Source organism: Magnolia sinica, chromosome 4 (assembly GCF_029962835.1).
Source record: "Magnolia sinica isolate HGM2019 chromosome 4, MsV1, whole genome shotgun sequence".
In the NCBI taxonomy this organism is placed as follows: Eukaryota; Viridiplantae; Streptophyta; class Magnoliopsida; order Magnoliales; family Magnoliaceae; genus Magnolia; species Magnolia sinica.
In genome coordinates this window covers 43,280,296-43,298,972 of record NC_080576.1, presented here as the reverse complement: position 1 = coordinate 43,298,972, position 18,677 = coordinate 43,280,296, and the positions used below count along the sequence as shown (strand labels likewise).

At 36.3% G+C, this 18,677-nt stretch overlaps 1 protein-coding gene across 10 annotated transcripts; it reads left to right on the top strand.

Annotated features, from left to right (window-relative positions):
• The first annotated feature begins 1,570 nt into the window (after positions 1-1,570).
• On the top strand, positions 1,571-6,803 carry LOC131243065 (bZIP transcription factor 1-D-like). Of its 10 annotated transcripts, none has more exons than XM_058242137.1 (8): positions 1,571-1,604; positions 1,763-1,810; positions 4,248-4,362; positions 4,524-4,612; positions 4,741-4,783; positions 4,868-4,982; positions 5,228-5,347; positions 5,435-5,636. In XM_058242137.1, the coding sequence occupies exons 3-7, from the start codon at positions 4,251-4,253 to the stop codon at positions 5,289-5,291; spliced, it is 423 nt and encodes a 140-aa protein (XP_058098120.1). In that variant the 5' UTR covers positions 1,571-1,604; positions 1,763-1,810; positions 4,248-4,250; the 3' UTR covers positions 5,292-5,347; positions 5,435-5,636. The 10 variants fall into 10 exon arrangements, 8 of the variants coding, with proteins under 8 accessions (XP_058098120.1, XP_058098121.1, XP_058098119.1 ...); XM_058242134.1 differs by lacking the exons at positions 1,571-1,604; positions 1,763-1,810 and adding exons at positions 3,549-4,115; positions 6,482-6,803 and having other exon boundaries at positions 5,435-5,520; XM_058242138.1 differs by having other exon boundaries at positions 1,577-1,810; positions 4,533-4,612.
• Positions 6,804-18,677: the final 11,874 nt, after the last annotated feature.

Below are 18,677 nucleotides of genomic sequence, written 5' to 3'. Positions count from 1 at the left end.
CCAAAAGTTTACAAGTTTGCCTCGGTTGGCGAGAAATTGAGGCCAAAAGTTTGCCATGTTGCCTCAGTTGGTGAGCTACCTAGGCTAAAGGTCTGCCCTTTTTCCTTGGTTGGTGAACAACTGAGGCCAAATGTCTACCCTTTTGCTTTGGTTGGTGAGTAACTGAGGCTAAAAGTCTGTCATTTTGCCTCGGTTGGTTAGTAACCAAGGCTAAAAGTCTGTCCATCATTTTTGGAAACTCATTTATGGAAGTGGGCTGAAAAATTATTTCACGAAGACGTCTATCATTGAAGCCTTCTTGAGGCTACCGAACTCATCACAGTGGGCCACGGTAAGATTTCAAAGGTAAATGGTCCCATCATCACTGATCCATGCATTATGACCCATTAGAGTGTTGAATCAGCCTACTATTTTGGGTCCCATTTTAAAATAATATGTAATAAGAGATGGATGGAGCGGATGCCATGTCATGGTGGGCCCTACTAAGCTCTTTGCTTCATGGGTCGGCCAGGCCTTTTTGCCTCGGTTATTGAAAATTGAGGCCAATATCGAAAAGTAGCAAAGTAATTTCGACTTTCCAAAGTTATAGTGGCGTTTTCATTATTTCCAGCTACAAAAGCAAGCCGCCATTCCTCTCACTCAGAGGCTTTTTGGGTAAAGGTCTCTCAGCGAGTCCAAGCAAGTCTCCCAAAACCCTCATTTCTCTCGATTTCTGCTCGAAAATTGCCATTTCTTTCTTCAGTTCCAACCATTTCATCGATTGATGGCGAAAGGAGCTTCGGAATTCTCGTTTCTCAGACGTGCAGGTCTATATTGCTCTTGTTCCCCCATTTTCTCATTAAATCTCGTCAAAGATCGGATGTTCTAGTTCTCAAGTTCGATTTTCTTGATTTGTTTGGAATTTCTTTGCTGTTTTCTATTTTTTCTCGATCGAGAATCCTTGATCGTCTGGTTTAGAGAGGAATGCAGAGATTTTTTATTTTTTATTTTTGTGGAATTCTGTCGGATTCCCATAAAGAAGACCTTTGTGATTTCCTAGTTTGCAAATTTTGATTCTTTTCACATGTTTTCGAGCTGCTAGAAGCCTTATCATTCAGATCCAGATCCAAATCCATTCTCTCTCTCTCTCTCAATTGGAAGAAGTAGAGCTGCTAGAAGACCTCCTTATCATTCTGATCCAGATCCAAATCAGTTCAAGGTAAGCTCAATTCTTTTCATTTTGCTCCTTCCACTCCTTTTCTCTCAATCTCAAATTTGATCAGATTAGGAGAATAGAGAAAGATCTATTATGTATTATGTTTTTTAGGAGCATGCACTTCCTACATCCCACTTCCCTCTGCTAGCAGAAACTGATCCTCATTGGAGATGGATGTGATTCATCTTCAATTTAGATAATTTTACATTTGGGAGCGGTTGTGGATAACTAGCTGTAGCATGACAGGAGTGATCTATCTTTAATTAACCTTGTAGATCTTAGATTTATCTGTCTTCCCAGCTGTTTTTTTCCCTGGTCTTCTTCCTAGAGCTGTGCTAAATTTCTAGTTGTTGTGCTGCTCTGTAAATTGAAATCTTCCATTTCCTTACTGTTTTGACTCTGTTTTTTGGTGATATGTTTTATTTTTGTATTATTTTTGTCTGTTTCTATATCTATCTATCTATACATACATACACACCTATCCAACTCATGCTATGCATAAATATACACGATACAGACACATTTTGGTGATGTGATTTATTTTTGTATTATTTGTCTAATCTTTAGAAAATTAGGACTGTCGAGCTTGATGGGAAGACAATCAAGCTGCAGATTGTGAATAATTTGGGAATATCCATTTGAATTTCTGCTATTTGTATGATTTTATTTCACTCTTGAATGTTTAAGTTATTGGGTTTTCTTAATGCCAATATATTTGCTTTGGTAAATTTAACTAAATTCCAATGGATGTTGTCCTTTTCGTTTTTCTTTTTTGTGTAAAAAATTTTAGTAGGTAAGTTGGGATCGAACTCTAAGTTGGGATCAAACTCTGGCTCCAAGAGTTGATCTTTATATTCATGTCTACGGGCATATCTTATCACTTCTTACTCATTGGTTGTTTGCTCTTATCATTTTCGGTACTTTGTCCAAGATAGGATGCCGGTTCAAATTGTAGGTAAGGCTTCATTTGGATGGAGTTTCCTAGAAAATTATCTGGGGGAACACATGGGGCCCATAGTGCCACATGAGAATCCCTTTGTTATGCAAATAATGGGAAATTCTAAGTACTTGGAAGCCTGCATGCTCAAGAAAATTTTCATGGGAATCTCCATCTATGTGAAACCTAATGCAAGTCTGCTGTCCATGCCAATAATTTGATTTTGTGTGATGGATTAGTTGAATGGCTGCTGATTTTTAATAAACATAACAGGCCTGTTTTGTTGGGTCACACGGTGTACATCTTTTCCCCTTCTTTTTGTATCGGACATATATTAGAAAAAAATAAAATTAGCTGGCAGTCTGGCACATATACATGTAACTGCTGCAAGATATCCAATTGGTAATTGTTTTTGTGGTTTTAGTACTATATTTAGTTCATATCACTTGATCACGGGCCATGCTTTTCTGCTTCATGCTTTGTTTGCTAATGAACTTGGAGATCTAGGAATGTCTGATGGTTTGAACTATGAGAACCAAATTGCCGTTGGATTCTTGTATGTAAATCACTGCCTTTCTGTCTTTTGTAGTTATGTAGGAAAAATGTTTAGGCATTCCCATGTGTGATGCACATGCAATTTACTAGTGTGTGCATGCTCACACACACAGTACAATTCTACACACATGAGAAACAAAGCACAATTCCTAATTCTTTTCAACTTCTTATTTTTCAAAAACAGGCAATTCCCTGCTCTTGCTTTTTGCGAAACTACAACTAAAGTTCTTGTCTTGATGATGGTTTCAAAAACAGGCGATGCCAAGAACAATCACCTAGTGACTTCTCTATTGCTCAGTTTCGGTTTCTGGAGCGACTACTTGTCGTCCATGGGCACTGGTGCTATAAGAGGATTACCCAAATGGTAAGAACTACAAAATCCCTTCTTTCTCTACTTTCACTCAACACAAAATTGTATATTTATATGGGTTGCATGGCTAATTTGTACTCATGGAAACTACATTGCATTCAGATCTATTATTTCTTTTATAAGAATATTTTATTTGACTTTGGACTGGGTTGTTTTTTTAACTTTGGATGACACCTGTAATGTGTATGGCACAAGCATGGATATATCAGTTCAAAGTGCTTCATTAGAATGCCTGATTTTGTGTTTCAACAAGAAGTATATTTATTCATTTTGAAATACTTATTTTGCATTTTTGTCTACCTAATTTATGTTGATCTGTATGGCTGCATAGTTGGATAGTCTGCTGTAGGCACAGACCCTATGGTTTGAAATTCTGAAATCATAGATAGAAACTGGAACACCGTATATGCTTTTCAAGGTATTTTACTAAGTGAACAAAAGATCCTCCATAATCATTTAAATCCCATGGTTGTGTGGTTTTAATGTTGATTTGTTTATTTAGGACACTTGCAATAGTTTACAGACTACTGTTTTCGTACCGTGCATTATCCCTTAATCAGATATCCACATTTGTGTTTTATTTTAAGTGGTTGTGTTTTTGTAACAGGGTCATCATTTTCCCTTTTCATACCCTTCAGGAACAAGTCCTTGTATTGAGATGTTGGATAACCGAGGATACAATATGAATTAATAATTCTCATGAATAAAAGGCCAATCAACTTGGAAGTTCCCTGCCCTCCTGTGGTGAGCTGGATTAAGAGAAATCTAGGTCATGCTCATCTTATCACAGGAAAGTAGGGTGGGATCAATTGAGCTGCCTAGGAAAATAGAACATGAGGGGAAAAAAATTGAAATGCATGTGGCGGGTATTTTTCTTATTAATACCTGTGATCATAGCTTTTGGAGTTTCTCATTGTGATCATAAACAATTCCATGCCCCAGTCCTGTAGTTTTGGATGCCATTAACTATTGGTGTGATTCTATAAATTTTGAATCAGGGGTCTCATCCATTCAACCCATATGCTATGCCTTCACCAAATGGCAACACCGAGGCTTCTGTTAGTTACATGCTTAAACCAACCTTTATTTATTTATTTGTGTTTTTTTTTGGTTAGGCATGCTATATGTGTGGTATGATAGATATGTGAAATGTTGTTTGTATAAATGGATCATGACACATTTTTCCGTAGGGCATGGAAATGGATGGTAAGTCATCTGAAGGTAAGGAAAAGGGACCCATGAAGAGATCAAAAGGAAGTTTAGGCAGCTTGAATATGCTTATGGGTAAGGATAATAGTGAGCCGGGTAAAACATCTGGAGCATCTGGGAATGGATTTGTCTCCCAAAGGTATTATTGATACCCAGGAGATTATTTCCATCATCGTAATTTATTTAAGATGTTTTGGCACCCATTCAATTACATACTGATTACAGTTGATAATTGAAACAAAACCTGAAATCTGTAGTGGTGATAGTGCAAGTGAAGGTTCCAGTGAAGGAAGTGCATATATGGAAGTGTTCAACTTCAGTAAAAGATGAGTGCATATATGACTTTGTGAGTCCAATGCCTTTTTAGAAATGCAATTTTAGTTGGAGCATATGCATAAAGTATCATTGTCACTGTTTTGGATGTAAACACTACCCAAACATTTCGTATTCATAATTTCCACTCATCATGTGCAGGACACACCACAGAAGGCAAGCGGTGGGAAAGATTCTTTGGAAGGTAGATTTATCAAAAATGTTCCTCCCTGTCATTACATGGACATTTTTCAATATTGAGCAGGGTACCATAATCTATGAATTGCAGCTGAGGCGTCTAAGAATGGGAGTTTCGTCCGTGGTGCTCAGAATGGTGTGGCTCGCAGTCCATCACAAACAATGTTGAATCAAACAATGCCTGTCATGCCAATGGCAACACTTGTGTAAGTTTCATGCTTGTATGGTTCAGCCTCGGTACGGAATTATTTACTGGCACTCTGATGCGGAAAACTTCATTCTTGTTATGCTTTTCTGTATATGTTACTTGACTATCATAAGATAACTATATGTACAATTCTAGAGTTTGGGATTTTATGTTTGCCAGCAACAACTAGCAGTTTTGTATCATCTCAAGATGTTGGTTGGTATAAATGATTATGTTGCGTGTTTCTCATGCCCTTGTAAACAGGCTCTTCACTACAGTCTGGGATTCTTTAGGATTAACATATGATGTATCCTTTGAGCTAAGCTAGTTTGATAGGTTGAAACTTAGGTGGTATGTGGTCTCATAACTTCAACTCCTGGCAAGGTAACAATCTAATGTACATCCACGTGCTGACTTAAATTCTTGTATTCTCTAGTCTATTTCTCTCTAATTCTTTCCTTTATCATACAGGTTTATAAAGCTGTTGTGTTGATGCATGTAAGAATGTTCTGAGAGGTTTACATGACAGCAAGATTGCCCAAAGGGAGCTGGATCGGGTTAGTATTTTCCCTTTGCTCACCTCACCTTATCCCAATTTTCTTGCAATACTACCACAATCTTTTGTTTAAGGGGCCAATTGGAGCCTTTTAAAATCAACTAGATTCCTTTTGAAGCATAGGTTTCCTCTAAGCATGCATTGAGTTACTATACACAGATCTTAAAAGTGGAAATGATTATGTGCAAGTAGGAGATTATTAAAAAAAACAATCCTCATAGGTTATTAACATGATTAATAGAACTAAGTAGGATTTTTTTTTTAAAAATAAAATCCTCATAGGTTATTAACATGATTAACAGAACCAAATAGATGGGTTCAAATCATTTATATAGGTTATGAGATTCAATAACATTCTTGAGTTATTTATTATCACCATTATGTTAGCTCAACTTGCTTGCTTTTTCTACCTCTGCACTCACAATGGCCGTCGCAGTTGCAGAGATTCTGAAGAAAAAAGGGCTGGCTATTAAGAAGAGTAAGCCCAACTTGGGTTGTTGCCTATCATGTTCCCTTGTCAACACTTGAGAATTACAAATAATAATAATATATTTTTCCATCATGAGCAGGAATTTTGATGTCTACAGTTGACATGAAGGATGAATCCAAGGGCCGTCTCATTCCAAAAGCGAAGGTTGGCACTGTTAATGCTAGTTTTTAATATTTGTCATGTCAAATTAATCATCCTTACTACCTTCTTCTTCTTCTTTTCTTATTTAAAGTGATCAAATTCAAATACCCATGCTTTTTTAACTAGCATGGTTGATTATTTCTGCAGTTTTAACAAACCACCCCCCTCCGTTTCTTTCAAAAAGACACAAGCATATATAATTCTTCTCTTTGGCCACACTAGTTAATTGATCTCAACAACCAGACTCCTGTTTACTTTTTATTTTTGGGAGGTAGCGGTTTGCATACAATGATGTTTGCAGTTGTAATGTTTTTGTTCTTACTTGTTATAGATTAAGGTATTGCTGGGGAAGATTGAGAAATTCGATGATCTGATTGTTGCCGTTGCTGCCAAAGGGAGGCAGTTGGAGATAATAAAGCATGATGGCAAACCATAGCTCTGGAGTTCCATCATATTCTGATTTTCATTTCTTTTTTCTTCCTAGTGTCCTGTTTAAGTGATAGAGGTTATGAAATTTTCAAGTAGAGCTGCTGCTGTCATTAACTTGAAAGAGCAGATTTGAGAGAGGCCTTTTTCTTTTCTCCTTTTATGGGAGTTGTTGATGATACAGACAATCTGTTGTTTGGTGGTCAGACTACTGTTGTATTGTTTGAGTCTTGTTTCAGCATCTTCCTTTAACGTTGATTGATTGACAGCAAACAGTAAAAGCTTTGGTGATCTTCCATCTTTGTTGTTTCCAAAGGATATGGGGCAGACATTGCCTTAACTGGTATTGTCCATAATCTGAAAGTAGATCCTTCTTCTGAAGCCATTGATTCCAATGTGGTATGTGGTTTTTTAGTGTTTTATAGTTTTGATTTCTCTTTAGTGATATACTTTCACTTTATATGGTGAACTAAATCTTTATCGGCTTTTGCTTTGGGTAGAATGATGTTAAAAATTGAATTAGCCTCAGTTGATGCCAACAAAGGCTAAATTTATCTTTAGTCTCAGTTTTGCCTCAGTTACCTAAACTGAGACTACAACTCCCGTGGCTAAAGGGTTTCGCCTCGATTGTTGAGAACCGAGGTTAAAAATAGATTTAGCTTCGGTTGGAGGCAATTGAGGCTAAAATTTGGATTTAGTCTCAGTTGAAAACAATGGAGGCTAAAATTTTGATTTAACCTCATTTCGAGACAATTGAAGCTAAAAAGCTTTTTAGCCTCACTTGAAGAACCGAGGCTATAAAAGTCATTTTAGCCTCGGTTGCTAAAACTGAAGCTAAAGCCTTTAGCCACAGGGGTTTCAACTTCGGTTTGGATAACTGAGGCAAAATTGAGGCTAAAGGCTTTAGCCTCACTTTTTAACCTTTTTAGCCACAGTTTTGAACCGAGGTTAAAACCCCCTTTTCTTGTAGTGCAAGGACTGGAAGTTAGCAGCAAACAATAACAAAAATTAAAAAAAAAAAAAGAAGAGAAGAAGAAATAATAAAATTATATATATATATATATATATAATTTTATATGTGGTGGGTCCCACGTGGGACCCACTTGATGAGGAAGTGGATTGGCTGGGGTATTAATGTCAGAGGTTTTGTGGGTTCCTCATGATGTATGTATTTTATTCTAGGCCGTGGCCCCAGCAGTAGAACGGCTGCTGTATTGATGTTACCAAGTAACGTGGGTCTGACTGAGGTATGTGTTATTTAACACCTTCCATCAATTTTGCTTAAAGTGGGACTCCACTTAGATGTATATTATATCTCCACCGTCCATCCCATTTCCTAGCTCATTTTAGGCGTTGAGCCAAAAAATGAAGCCAACCCAACTCTCTGGTAGGCCACACCAGCAGAAAGACTAATTTAATAGTGGTAAATCGTTGGGGTCCACTGTGATGTTTCGGTGCATCAAAACATATCCAATATTGGACTCATTGGACCTGTCTTGAGCCCTAGAACCCAACCAGCAGAGTAGATCCTCCTGAGGTGGCCCCACCTATCAAAAACCACCAAAAAAAATATAAATGGATAAATATATTTGAAACATGCTGGATGTTGTAGCTGTAAACGTCCAGAGGACGCTGCCTCCTTATGCTTGAGATTTTGGACAGGACCATGGGCCCCACCACGGGCCCTACCATGATGTGTGTTGAACATCAACACTGTCCATTTGATGGGTCCCCTTTATATATGGGGTGTCCCCAAAAAATCTACCATACACAGTGCTTAGGTGGCCCACACCATCTACAATCTTGTAAAGACATGTTAAACCATATAAAAGCACTTGCTGGGGTCTATTCGAGATTTGGATGCACTTGAAACTTGGTTTGACCCCTTAACCTAGTGGGATACACATAATGGATGGGTTGGATTTGTGAACCACAACTTGGTGGGCCCAACAAATGATTATGAATGCTTTAATGGTGAATTATAGTATCTATTATCATGATTAGATCCACTATTGATACTTGATAGCTATTATTATTATCATTAGTATTATGATTATAATTGAGGTTATTAAACACAACAAACCGTTGGTAGATTATCCATGCTAATAGTAGTGCTTATAAACAAAATTATCATTATTAAATATTAGTCATTTAATTATCATTCTTAGGTACAATCATTAATTGTAGATCATAGCATTATTGGCATCATAATGATTAATATTAATAAATTGGCTAACGTTAATTATAACACTAATGTTAACCATTACTTTTCAATTATTAAATTAATATGGTAAATTATCATATGCCAACTACAATCCAAATCCTAAAAATTTATCATAGACCTAAACTCAAGGGTGAACCCTAGACCTAGGTAATCTAAACCTTGAGTTAGGGCTTTAACCATAAACAGGGTACTAAGCAGGATTAACCATTGGTTGATTCTTCATATTAACATTGAATATTATAAACAAAACTATGATTATTATACACTTACACTCCTTAAGTAGACAATAAGTTATTAATCATTATAAGAGTATTAGATAAGTTCAGTACATTTAAATACGAACTTATGAACCATCATTATTAATATTAATGAATTAATACCCCTATAATAAATATTATTCGATCAGTTGTACGATAAGAATAATAATATTAATAATTCAGGATTCAAATTCTAGAATCTAAGTTTAAGACTAAACCCTAAGATGAAAACCCTAATCCTACATTAAGACCCTAAGATAAATAATCCAAACCCTAGGTTATAATCTCAACCATAAATAGTGTGTAGAACTCGATCTAACCATGTAATTTCTTAATTCATGATAGGACTTGATTATAAAGGACCACATGTCCCCTAGCCATGCTACTAGGCGATCCAACTATAAGGTGATGATTCTTCCCCTTGAGCTTTCCATTTTCCCATTAGCTTAAGTCATAGTTTTTTTTAAAAAAAAAAAATTATAATTGATATCTCCATTTTATAATCACATGTGTTAATTGTCAAAATTGAATTGCTATATTACATGCTTAATGTTCATCCTGTATAATTGTTCATGCTTGTGGATTATTTGTGGATTGCTTATGGAACTTAAACTGGTACATCAGTGGGAAATCCCACTTATAAATGTACAACTATACTTGGGATGTAACTCGATTGACGGTGATTGCAATGGACCTTCGATCTAGTGGTTATTCAGAGGTGGTCTAGATGGATCTATAAGTGCTATGGTTGATTGCTCCTTTGTTTGTCAAATTTTGTGGTGCCAAAAACACTATCTGTGTCTTGTGTATCATGAGAATATATATAAGTTCAAGGCACTGCATCACAATGCTTCAAGTTGAGAATGAAGCTCTACCTCATGTACAACTCAAGATCAAGTACAACTCAATATAAAGTACAAGATGAAGTGTAATTGAAATCCGAGCTTTAGAAGATCTTAAATTCAAGCTAAATCAAGTATAGAGATCTCAAGTTTCATAATCTTTAAAGGTCAACCATCATCTGAAGAAAAGAAGTCTCAATGTTCATACATCACTCTCGAGGTATTATGGACCTTAGATTGACCTTAGGGTAGGTCATTTTGTATACATAATTCAAATTGAATTTCTTTACATATATTTGGATTGTTCTAAGACTAGTCCTAGACTCTGTTCGACTAGTCCTAGAACTGGCTCGACCAGTTCAAGAAATTTTAGGACCAGTCCTAAGTTGTTGCAAATTTTTAAAATTTTTTAGTTTAGCCATGACCAGTCTTGGAGTATATTCGACCGGTGATGTGAACAGTGCCGACTCGTTCACAACCAGTGCAATAACTATGACTATAGCAAAGAATTATGGTTCCCCACGACTAGTCGTGGGCTTGTCACGACTAGTCGTGGAGGGTTCACGACCGGTCGTGAATAGCCTACGGCCAGTCGTGGAATGGTTTTATCCAATCGCGCTTAAAATTTCAAAATGTTGTTGGTCCTACGACCAATCATAGTATCCACAGGACTAGTCGTAGATGCGATTTCTGCAACTATAAATAGAGCACGAATCTCAGAGTTTTATATCCAATCTAATCAAATTCAAGTAAAATAAAGGCATCACTTTGAGAGATAAGTTTGTGTTCTTTTAAAGCTATATTATGTATATTTAAAATTCTCTTTTATTAGTTTTTATATTTGATTTTGTTTCTGCATTTCAATCTGATTTGAAAGAGGAATTGTGAACTTCCAATTCTTGGAATCAAAATCAAATAGAGCTAGCCCAACTTGATTTAATTTAAAATCAATTAGAACTTAGAACCATTTCAAAGAGAGTATTGGACATTGAACTTCTATTCGAACTTCTACTTCGATTTGGTTCTTCCGGGCTGCAACAAAAGGAGAAATCCAGGTATTTTACGTTTGTGTAAATCTTCTATGTTTTTGGTTTGTATGAGATTAAGCCAGAAAAATCTCTAAGTGTTAGTTATCTGAGGAGAGCCAGAAAACTCAGAGTGGGGTTTTTGGATCGTGTAAGCCCATTTGAAAGACACAATTGTGAGGGTTTTAGGTGAACCTGAGCAACCTATTTTCATAGTGAATGCTAATATCCCCTATGTGAGGATATTAGGAGTGGAGTAGCAAACTGTGTGGCTGTTGTTTAACAGTTGGTGTACACACAGGCGAACCACTATAATCTTTGTGTTTTGTGGATGTGTGATTTATTTTTTGTATCTTTTATCATTCAAGTTTGTGGGATATATGTATGGATGTGAATGTTGTAATATTTACATTTCAAGCATTATGGGGAATGTTGTAATAACTTAAATTTTTTTTTCGCTATTTCCTTTAATTTCTTTTCAGTTTGAGTTTTTGATATTCAAATTGTTCTAGTAAGGTTGTCCTGCATAAACACTTGGTTTTTATGGTGCAAGGTTGTCCTTAGAACAACATCGGTATCAACCTCTCTGTTCTAGTATTTGAAGGTTGCTTTACATTTCCACATGATGATTTGTCTAAAAGTGTTATCTTTCCTATATTCATTTAAATTCCATTGTTAATGTTTTAATTTGGCATAGTCCTATTCACCCCGCCTCTAGGACATATAGCTTGGCCTTTTCAAGTGGTATCAGAGCCTAATAGCTCGTTCTAATTGCTATATTTTTGGATTTAATTCCTAAGCTAATAGATCTAAGTAGTTTATAAGATGTTAAATTTTGATAGCATTTCAGTCACTAGGCCTCCACCATTTGATGGCTCCAATTATGCCTATTGGAAAGCCAGGATGAGAATTTTCTTAAAATCTATGGATGAGAGTGTGTGACAAGCCACAGTGACTGAATGGACCCGTCCTACCACTGAAGTGACTGGAATCGATAGATCAAAATCTATGAATGTAACATCTTATTTCTCATGGACCACACTTTAGAAAAATGAGAGTAGTGTCAATGCAAAAGCACTAAAAGTAATCACTTACGCACTATCACCGGATGAATTTAAAAGAATTATATCCTATGACACTGCAAAGCAAGCTTGGGATATTTTAGAAATGACACATGAGGGTACATCAATTGTCAAGAAATCTAAAGTTCAACTCCTCACAACTAAATTTGAGGAAATTCATATGAATGATAATGAAATGTTCATTGACTTTTATATAAGATTAAATGACATTATGAACTCTATGCAAGGTTTTGGCGATAAAATTCCAGAAAGTAAAGTGTGTGCAAAGATACTACGCTCACTTCCTGAATGGTTCAATTCTAAGGTAACTGCGATCCAGGAACTTCGTGATACGGTCAATATGAGGGTAAAAGAACTAGTTGGTTCTTTATAAACCTATGAGTTAAATTTTAAACCTCCTAAAGGTAAATCCATCGCTTTTAAGTTTTCTAAATGTATTTCTCAAGAAAATTTTGATTTAGAAAATTCTGAAGATGATATGGCCCTTTTAGCGAAAAAGTTCTACAAGATTTTCAAAAGTAAAAAGAGGGTTGATTTTTAAAAATCAAATATAAGAAAAGATCTAAATCTAAATCTAAAACTTGAAAATCTTTTAAAGATAGTCAATGTTACAACTGGCAAGAATATAGGCATTAACAAACAATTGTCCTGAAAAGGACAAACCTTAAAAGAAAAGAATGTTGGCCACTTGGGATGAATCTTCTGGCACTGAAGCCTCTTCTGAATCAGAAGATTTTGAAACCGAGTCGGGCAATGAAGTTAAAGCCCTTATGACTCTAGCCAAGTTCACTTTTTCATATTATGATGATTTAACTAGTGAAGAAAATCTGAATAGTGATCATGAAAATGAAAAAGATCTTCAAGATGCTTACAATGCCCTATACAAGGAAAGTTGTAAAATTGCCGTAAAACTAAAACTTCAAAAAGAAAAATTTTTAAAGCTGAAAGAAAATTTTGATTCTCTTGTATTAGAAAAATCCCACATTTCAGTTGTTTTGAAAAATCAAAATGCAATTTAAATTTCAGAACTTCCCTGATTGAAAATCTAAAATCTGAAAATGAAAAACTTAAACTTGAAGTCTCTTCACTTTTGAATTTAAAGGATACATGAAGGTATGCCCAAGGTGATCCAAAGTTAGAAAAACTTTTGTCTGGATTAAGAAAATGTGGTGACCGATCCCTTTGGGGCTACGATAAAAATGTTCCGCCTAAACAGAAGAATACTCCTCCTAAGTTTGTGAAAGGAGAGACTTCAAATTCAAAAGGGAATAGTCTAAATCAAAAGTTTTCTAAAAATGCTAAAACTTTTCCATCTTTCAAACCTAAAAGTAATCATATCAACTATAAAAATTAGAATCGAAACCCTTTATCTGAAAATATAGTTGATTTGCTTAAGGAGCTCTTAAAATCTAACTCAGTAGGTCATTTTTACATCAATTACGAATACAAGAAGACCAAGTATACTCTTAAACCCAAAACAATTATGAAATGGGTTCTTAAAGTTACTTATTTGGTTGTCCACACGGCTTTTAAGGCCTCAAGTCATTCAAAGTGGTACTTAGACAGTGGATGCTCAAGGCATATGACTGGTGATATAGGTCTATTCACGACTTTTAAAGATATGACTGATGGCTCAGTCACATTTGGTGATGGCATCAATTGCAAGATTATTGGCCAAGGTACGGTTTAACTTTTTAACCTTCCTTTATTTGAGAATGTTTTATACATTGAAGGCTTAAAACATAATCTATTAAGCATATATCAAATATGCAATAAAAATCATAGCATTAAATTTTCTAACCTAGGGTATGAAATTTTAAACAAAAATAGTTTAGGAATATTAACTGGTCATAGAACTTCTGAAAACTGCTATATTGTTCGTGATTCCAACTCATCTAGTCAACCGTGTTACATGGTCCATACCGATGAGACTGAATTATGGCATAAAGGCCTTGGACATGTACACTACTGCAATCTTTATAGATTGAGCAAAAGAGAACTAATAAGAGGTCTACCTAAATTGTAAAAAGTAGACAAAATATGTGGTGAACGCTAGATTGGCAAACAAACTAGGAGTGCTCACAAAAAGGTGGACCTAATGCCACATCTAAACCTCTCGAACTTCTCCACATGGATCTTATAGGACCAACCAGGATGGAGAGTCGAGGTGACAAAAAATACATACTGGTGATCGTAGATGATTATACCAGATTCACTTGGGTACATTCTTAAGGGATAAATCAAAAACCCTTGATGAAGTAAAACAAGTTCTCAAACGAATCCAAATGGAAAAAGGTTCTTAAGTCTATAAGATCCGCAGTGATCATGGATCAGAATTTGAGAACAACAGTTTTAAAAAATACTGCTGCGATCAGGGAATACTATATGAATTCTCTGCACCTAAAACACCACAACAAAATGGAATTGTTGAAAGAAAAAATAGAGTGCTTCAAGAAAAGGCTAATGTTATATTGAATAGTATGAAGCTCTCTAAAAATCTTTGGGCTAAAGCCGTAAATATTGCTTGTTACATAATCAACTGGGTTTATACAAGTAAAACTTATAATAAAATGACTTATGAAATGTGGTTCAATAAGAAGCCCATTGTCAAATACTTTCGAGTTTTTGGCAGCAAGTGCTATATTTTACGTGACCGTGAAAATCTGGGCAAGTTTGACACTAAATGTGATGAAGGAATCTTTTTAGGATTTCTTTGAACAGTTGAGCATATCGAGTACTGAATAAGAAGCCGGTGTTATTCAAGAATCCATTAATGTGGTCATGATGATCACTTGAATACACTTGCCTCAAGTTTAGATAATGATGAAGTTCTTTTAATTGACAAACCAGATACTTTGACAAATCAAACTAATTCTGAACTGAGGACTGTTAAAGATCATCCAACCACTCAAATTCTTAGAAACCCTCTCATTGGTGTACGCACTCGTAGACAACTAGAAAATATATGTAACTACGTGTGCTTTACATCCTACATTGAACCGGCAAACGTAAAAGAAGCTCTTAATGACGAAAACTGGATAGTAGCGATGGAATAAGAGCTTAACAAATATGTAAGAAATGATGTTTAGTATCTTGTTCCGAGACCTAAAGATAAACACATTATTGGAACTAAGTTGATTTTCAAAAATAAGTCTGATGAATTTGGTAATATAATTTGAAACAAGGCTAGACTGGTTTTTCAAGGGTACACTCAAATTGAAGGAATTGATTATGATGAAACCTTTGCCCCAGTTGCTCGTCTTTAATCAATCAGACTATTCATATCCATTGCTTGCTTTAAAAAATTCAAAATCTATCAAATGGATGTAAAGAGTACCTTCTTAAATGGGGATTTGTATTAAGAAGTTTATGTTGAACAACCAACGGATTTTGAAGACCCTAAGAACACTGATCATGTCTATCACCTTAAAAAGGCACTCTATGATTTCAAACAAGCACCCAGGGCATGGTATAAAAAATTGACAAAGTTTTTACTAAGTCATAATTTTCAAATGGGAAGTGTTGATAAGACTCTTTTTGTTAAGAAACATAACAATGATATCTTAATGATTCATATTTATGTTGATGATATTTGTAACATCCCGAAAATTTTTATGCATAGACCCGAGTACCATCTCAATCAGGATCCTCTTGGGACTCAATCCTTTAGAAGTTAAATGTGAATTAACTAGAGCTAAGCTCGATTGCCTATGAAATTAGCACCAATCACTTTAAATTTGATCTGCAAGACCCAAAACCTGTAGAATCATTAGCGCTATGTTACCCTAAAATCTAGGATTCAACGCTAAATCCAGTTGCTCTCGGGAGTACTTGGAAACTTTGTATCGGACCTGGACCGCACGTTGAAAGTTCGATAGCGATGGTCTTAGACAATCATGATCATCTTGTTGGGCCTGACAATCACCTCAAAAATCAAGTCTAGATGATGTCCTAAGATGATTTGCTTGAGTCCGCAGTAAAGAGTGTGAGAAAGATGAAATTATTTAGAAATTAAATATGAATTTAAGAAATCTGAGTCGTGTCTCTTGCGCATCGATTTTAAGCATTCTGACTGTCAGAATCTGATCCAAATTTACCCTCGGATCAGGGAAGATGGCCCAGACATGTCAAAGTGCCAGTGGACCTGATCGAGTTTCGGTGACCGCTGAATTGAAACTAATCCACCATGGCTGATCTGTAAATCTGATCGGTACAAAAACTCAGCCTGACCTAGATCCATGGTCAGGGAGCTTAAGTCCAACCGCACATGGAAAAGGGACCACCAGAAGTGCTCCATTGGACCGAAATAGACCCGATTTGGTTATAACCTAAGTATACCTTGGCCTTGGGGCTATTTTCATCAATATTAAGCCTATATAAAGACCTTAAACCCTCACTCTCAAACTCCAGACGAAATTTCTAAACCCTAGCTAAGAGAGAGAGAGGAAAAGAGAGAGAAAGTGAGAGAGAAGTTGGTGAATTATCTTGAGATTCTTCCCTATTACTCTGCGTACCAAATCCATCGCATCTAAATCGTTATTCCAGTGATTCTAAGTTCATTCTTGGGTAAGTCAATCAAACCCTAACCTATTTTGGAGCTTAGAATAGTTTAAGTGTTGATGTAGCTCATTTCATTCATGCCTTAGGTTATCTAGTCATCGTTGACGAAGACTTATCATCTGAATCAGATCTGTTGCGCACTTTCTGGTTTAAGGTGCGGACTATATTCGTATAGGTTATGGTTTTCAAGGCTTTCAATGTCAGTTAATGGTTTATTATTATTGTGAGTGCAATTTCACATGCCAAATGCAATGTTTGTATTGCGTTTCTGATATATATGAACTATATTGAGATTTGTGTATTCCATGTATATGTAGAAAGTATCGTATACATATGAAATATGAGCATGTGGTTGCCATGATTAATTGTCGCATGTTTGTGCTAGTTGTATGTGTAACAACTCCTTGGCGAAATGATTTGTCCTAATGTGAGCTATCACCAACATATGTCATGTATGTTGGAATATGTAGCCTAAGTGTTTATAAAAATGTCTGAATGAATAAGTGTATCATATATTGTACTTTTTATGGGCGTTGAGAAGAGATTCTCAACTATCTTAATGATGTGAATGATTTCCTCCATGCAATTTACATTCGTTGTTTGCTTAACTTAGACTCTACTTACGTGTGAATTCATGTTATGTTGATATTCATCAAATGCTCACATGCTGTATGATTAGAATTGTTGATCCATTACTGTTCTGAATTGCTGGTATGAATATCTGTTATACTTGAATGTGTTTGGGACTATGGAATAGTCCAGGGAATCGGTAACAAACCTTGAGTTTGTGGCCAAGGTTATTTTCGCCACGTAGGACATGTTTGACAAACCGGAGTCGTATTAGGGTTGTCGGCAGTGGTTTGGCCACAAGGAGTGCTTGCGCACTTCATGTCGTTCAACTCAACGTGCGCTCGTGCTAGTCGAGCTCGTCAAGTAACCCGATTGTCCAGGTAGATGTTCACCATGTATAGGTGCTATTGTTTAAATCTAGGGTACCAAACTTACCAGTGCAATCCTGTTAACTATGGTACCTTGATCCGCTAAGACTCATGAGCCGGGCATGGTGGTATGGGACACCGTGGTCAAGTTGTCGGCCTATGCTGGGGTGACGAGTCTCCCCATAGTGACTAGTGAGTAATTCAGACTCGTGAACCGATTATGGTAGTATAGGACACTATATTCATGCTGTCGGCCTACATTGATTGGTGACGAGCCCTTTGTAATGACCTTGAGCATACCTTGATACTGCATTGAGGGAACAAGCCTTAGGGTAGTAACTATGGTATGATAGGCATGCATTGATTGGTGATGAGCCCTTTGCAGCTACCTAGAACCACAATATCATAAGAGATTGTCTAGGACTGACGACCCTAGAATGGATCACCATTTGGGAATTGATATGAGGAAGGTACCTTAGCTTCCCAATCCTGCTATATGAAAGGACTAATAACAACTTGGTAATCATGTTCATGCACTGCATTGCATATGCCTTGGCGTTGTGGAACACTGCGGAAGGTTGTCATGGGTACCGTAAGATGAAGACGCTGAGGGAGTGCAGGCGAGAGCATGCATCATTTCTACATACATCCTTGCATTAATAAGAGTAACTAGGACATGTTTGACTGTATTGCCTTATCATTACTGCTTGACTGTATTGATAACATGTTAACCTTTACTTTATTGTTCTACTGAGTTGATCACTCACTCCCACATTCTGGGACGGTGTTTTAACACCAACCAGACTCTGTCTTAGATGCAGATGATGATGCGACCCCTGAGGCAGAGCAGGAGTATGGGGATAACGAGGACACGTTTTTCCTTATGCAGTTCTCAGGTGGGTTCATGTGAGCCGTGTCTTGAGCTACGAGGATTTAGGGTTTATTTTGTAATGGATGATTTCATTTTGATACGTATATTTTGAAAAACACTTATAAATATGACCTGGCAGAGCATACATATCTCAGGGACTTATATACATACATATATGTTACTTCAGTCTTCCGCTTGCAGATTTCACCTATCCCTGGATTATGTTTGCAGTTTGGCGTAATCTACTCCATGTTTTATACACTCATACAGACAACAGACATCCATCATTGCATATTTTGCAT

Coding starts and splice junctions, on each gene's coding strand:
- LOC131243065 (XM_058242134.1), top strand. CDS start 4,083: ATGCCTTCACCAAATGGCAACACCGAGGCTTCT. Junction 4,613..4,740: donor ATGAGTGCATATATGACTTT/GTGAGTCCAATG, acceptor CATCATGTGCAG/GACACACCACAGAAGGCAAG. Junction 4,983..5,227: donor ATGCCAATGGCAACACTTGT/GTAAGTTTCATG, acceptor CCTTGTAAACAG/GCTCTTCACTACAGTCTGGG.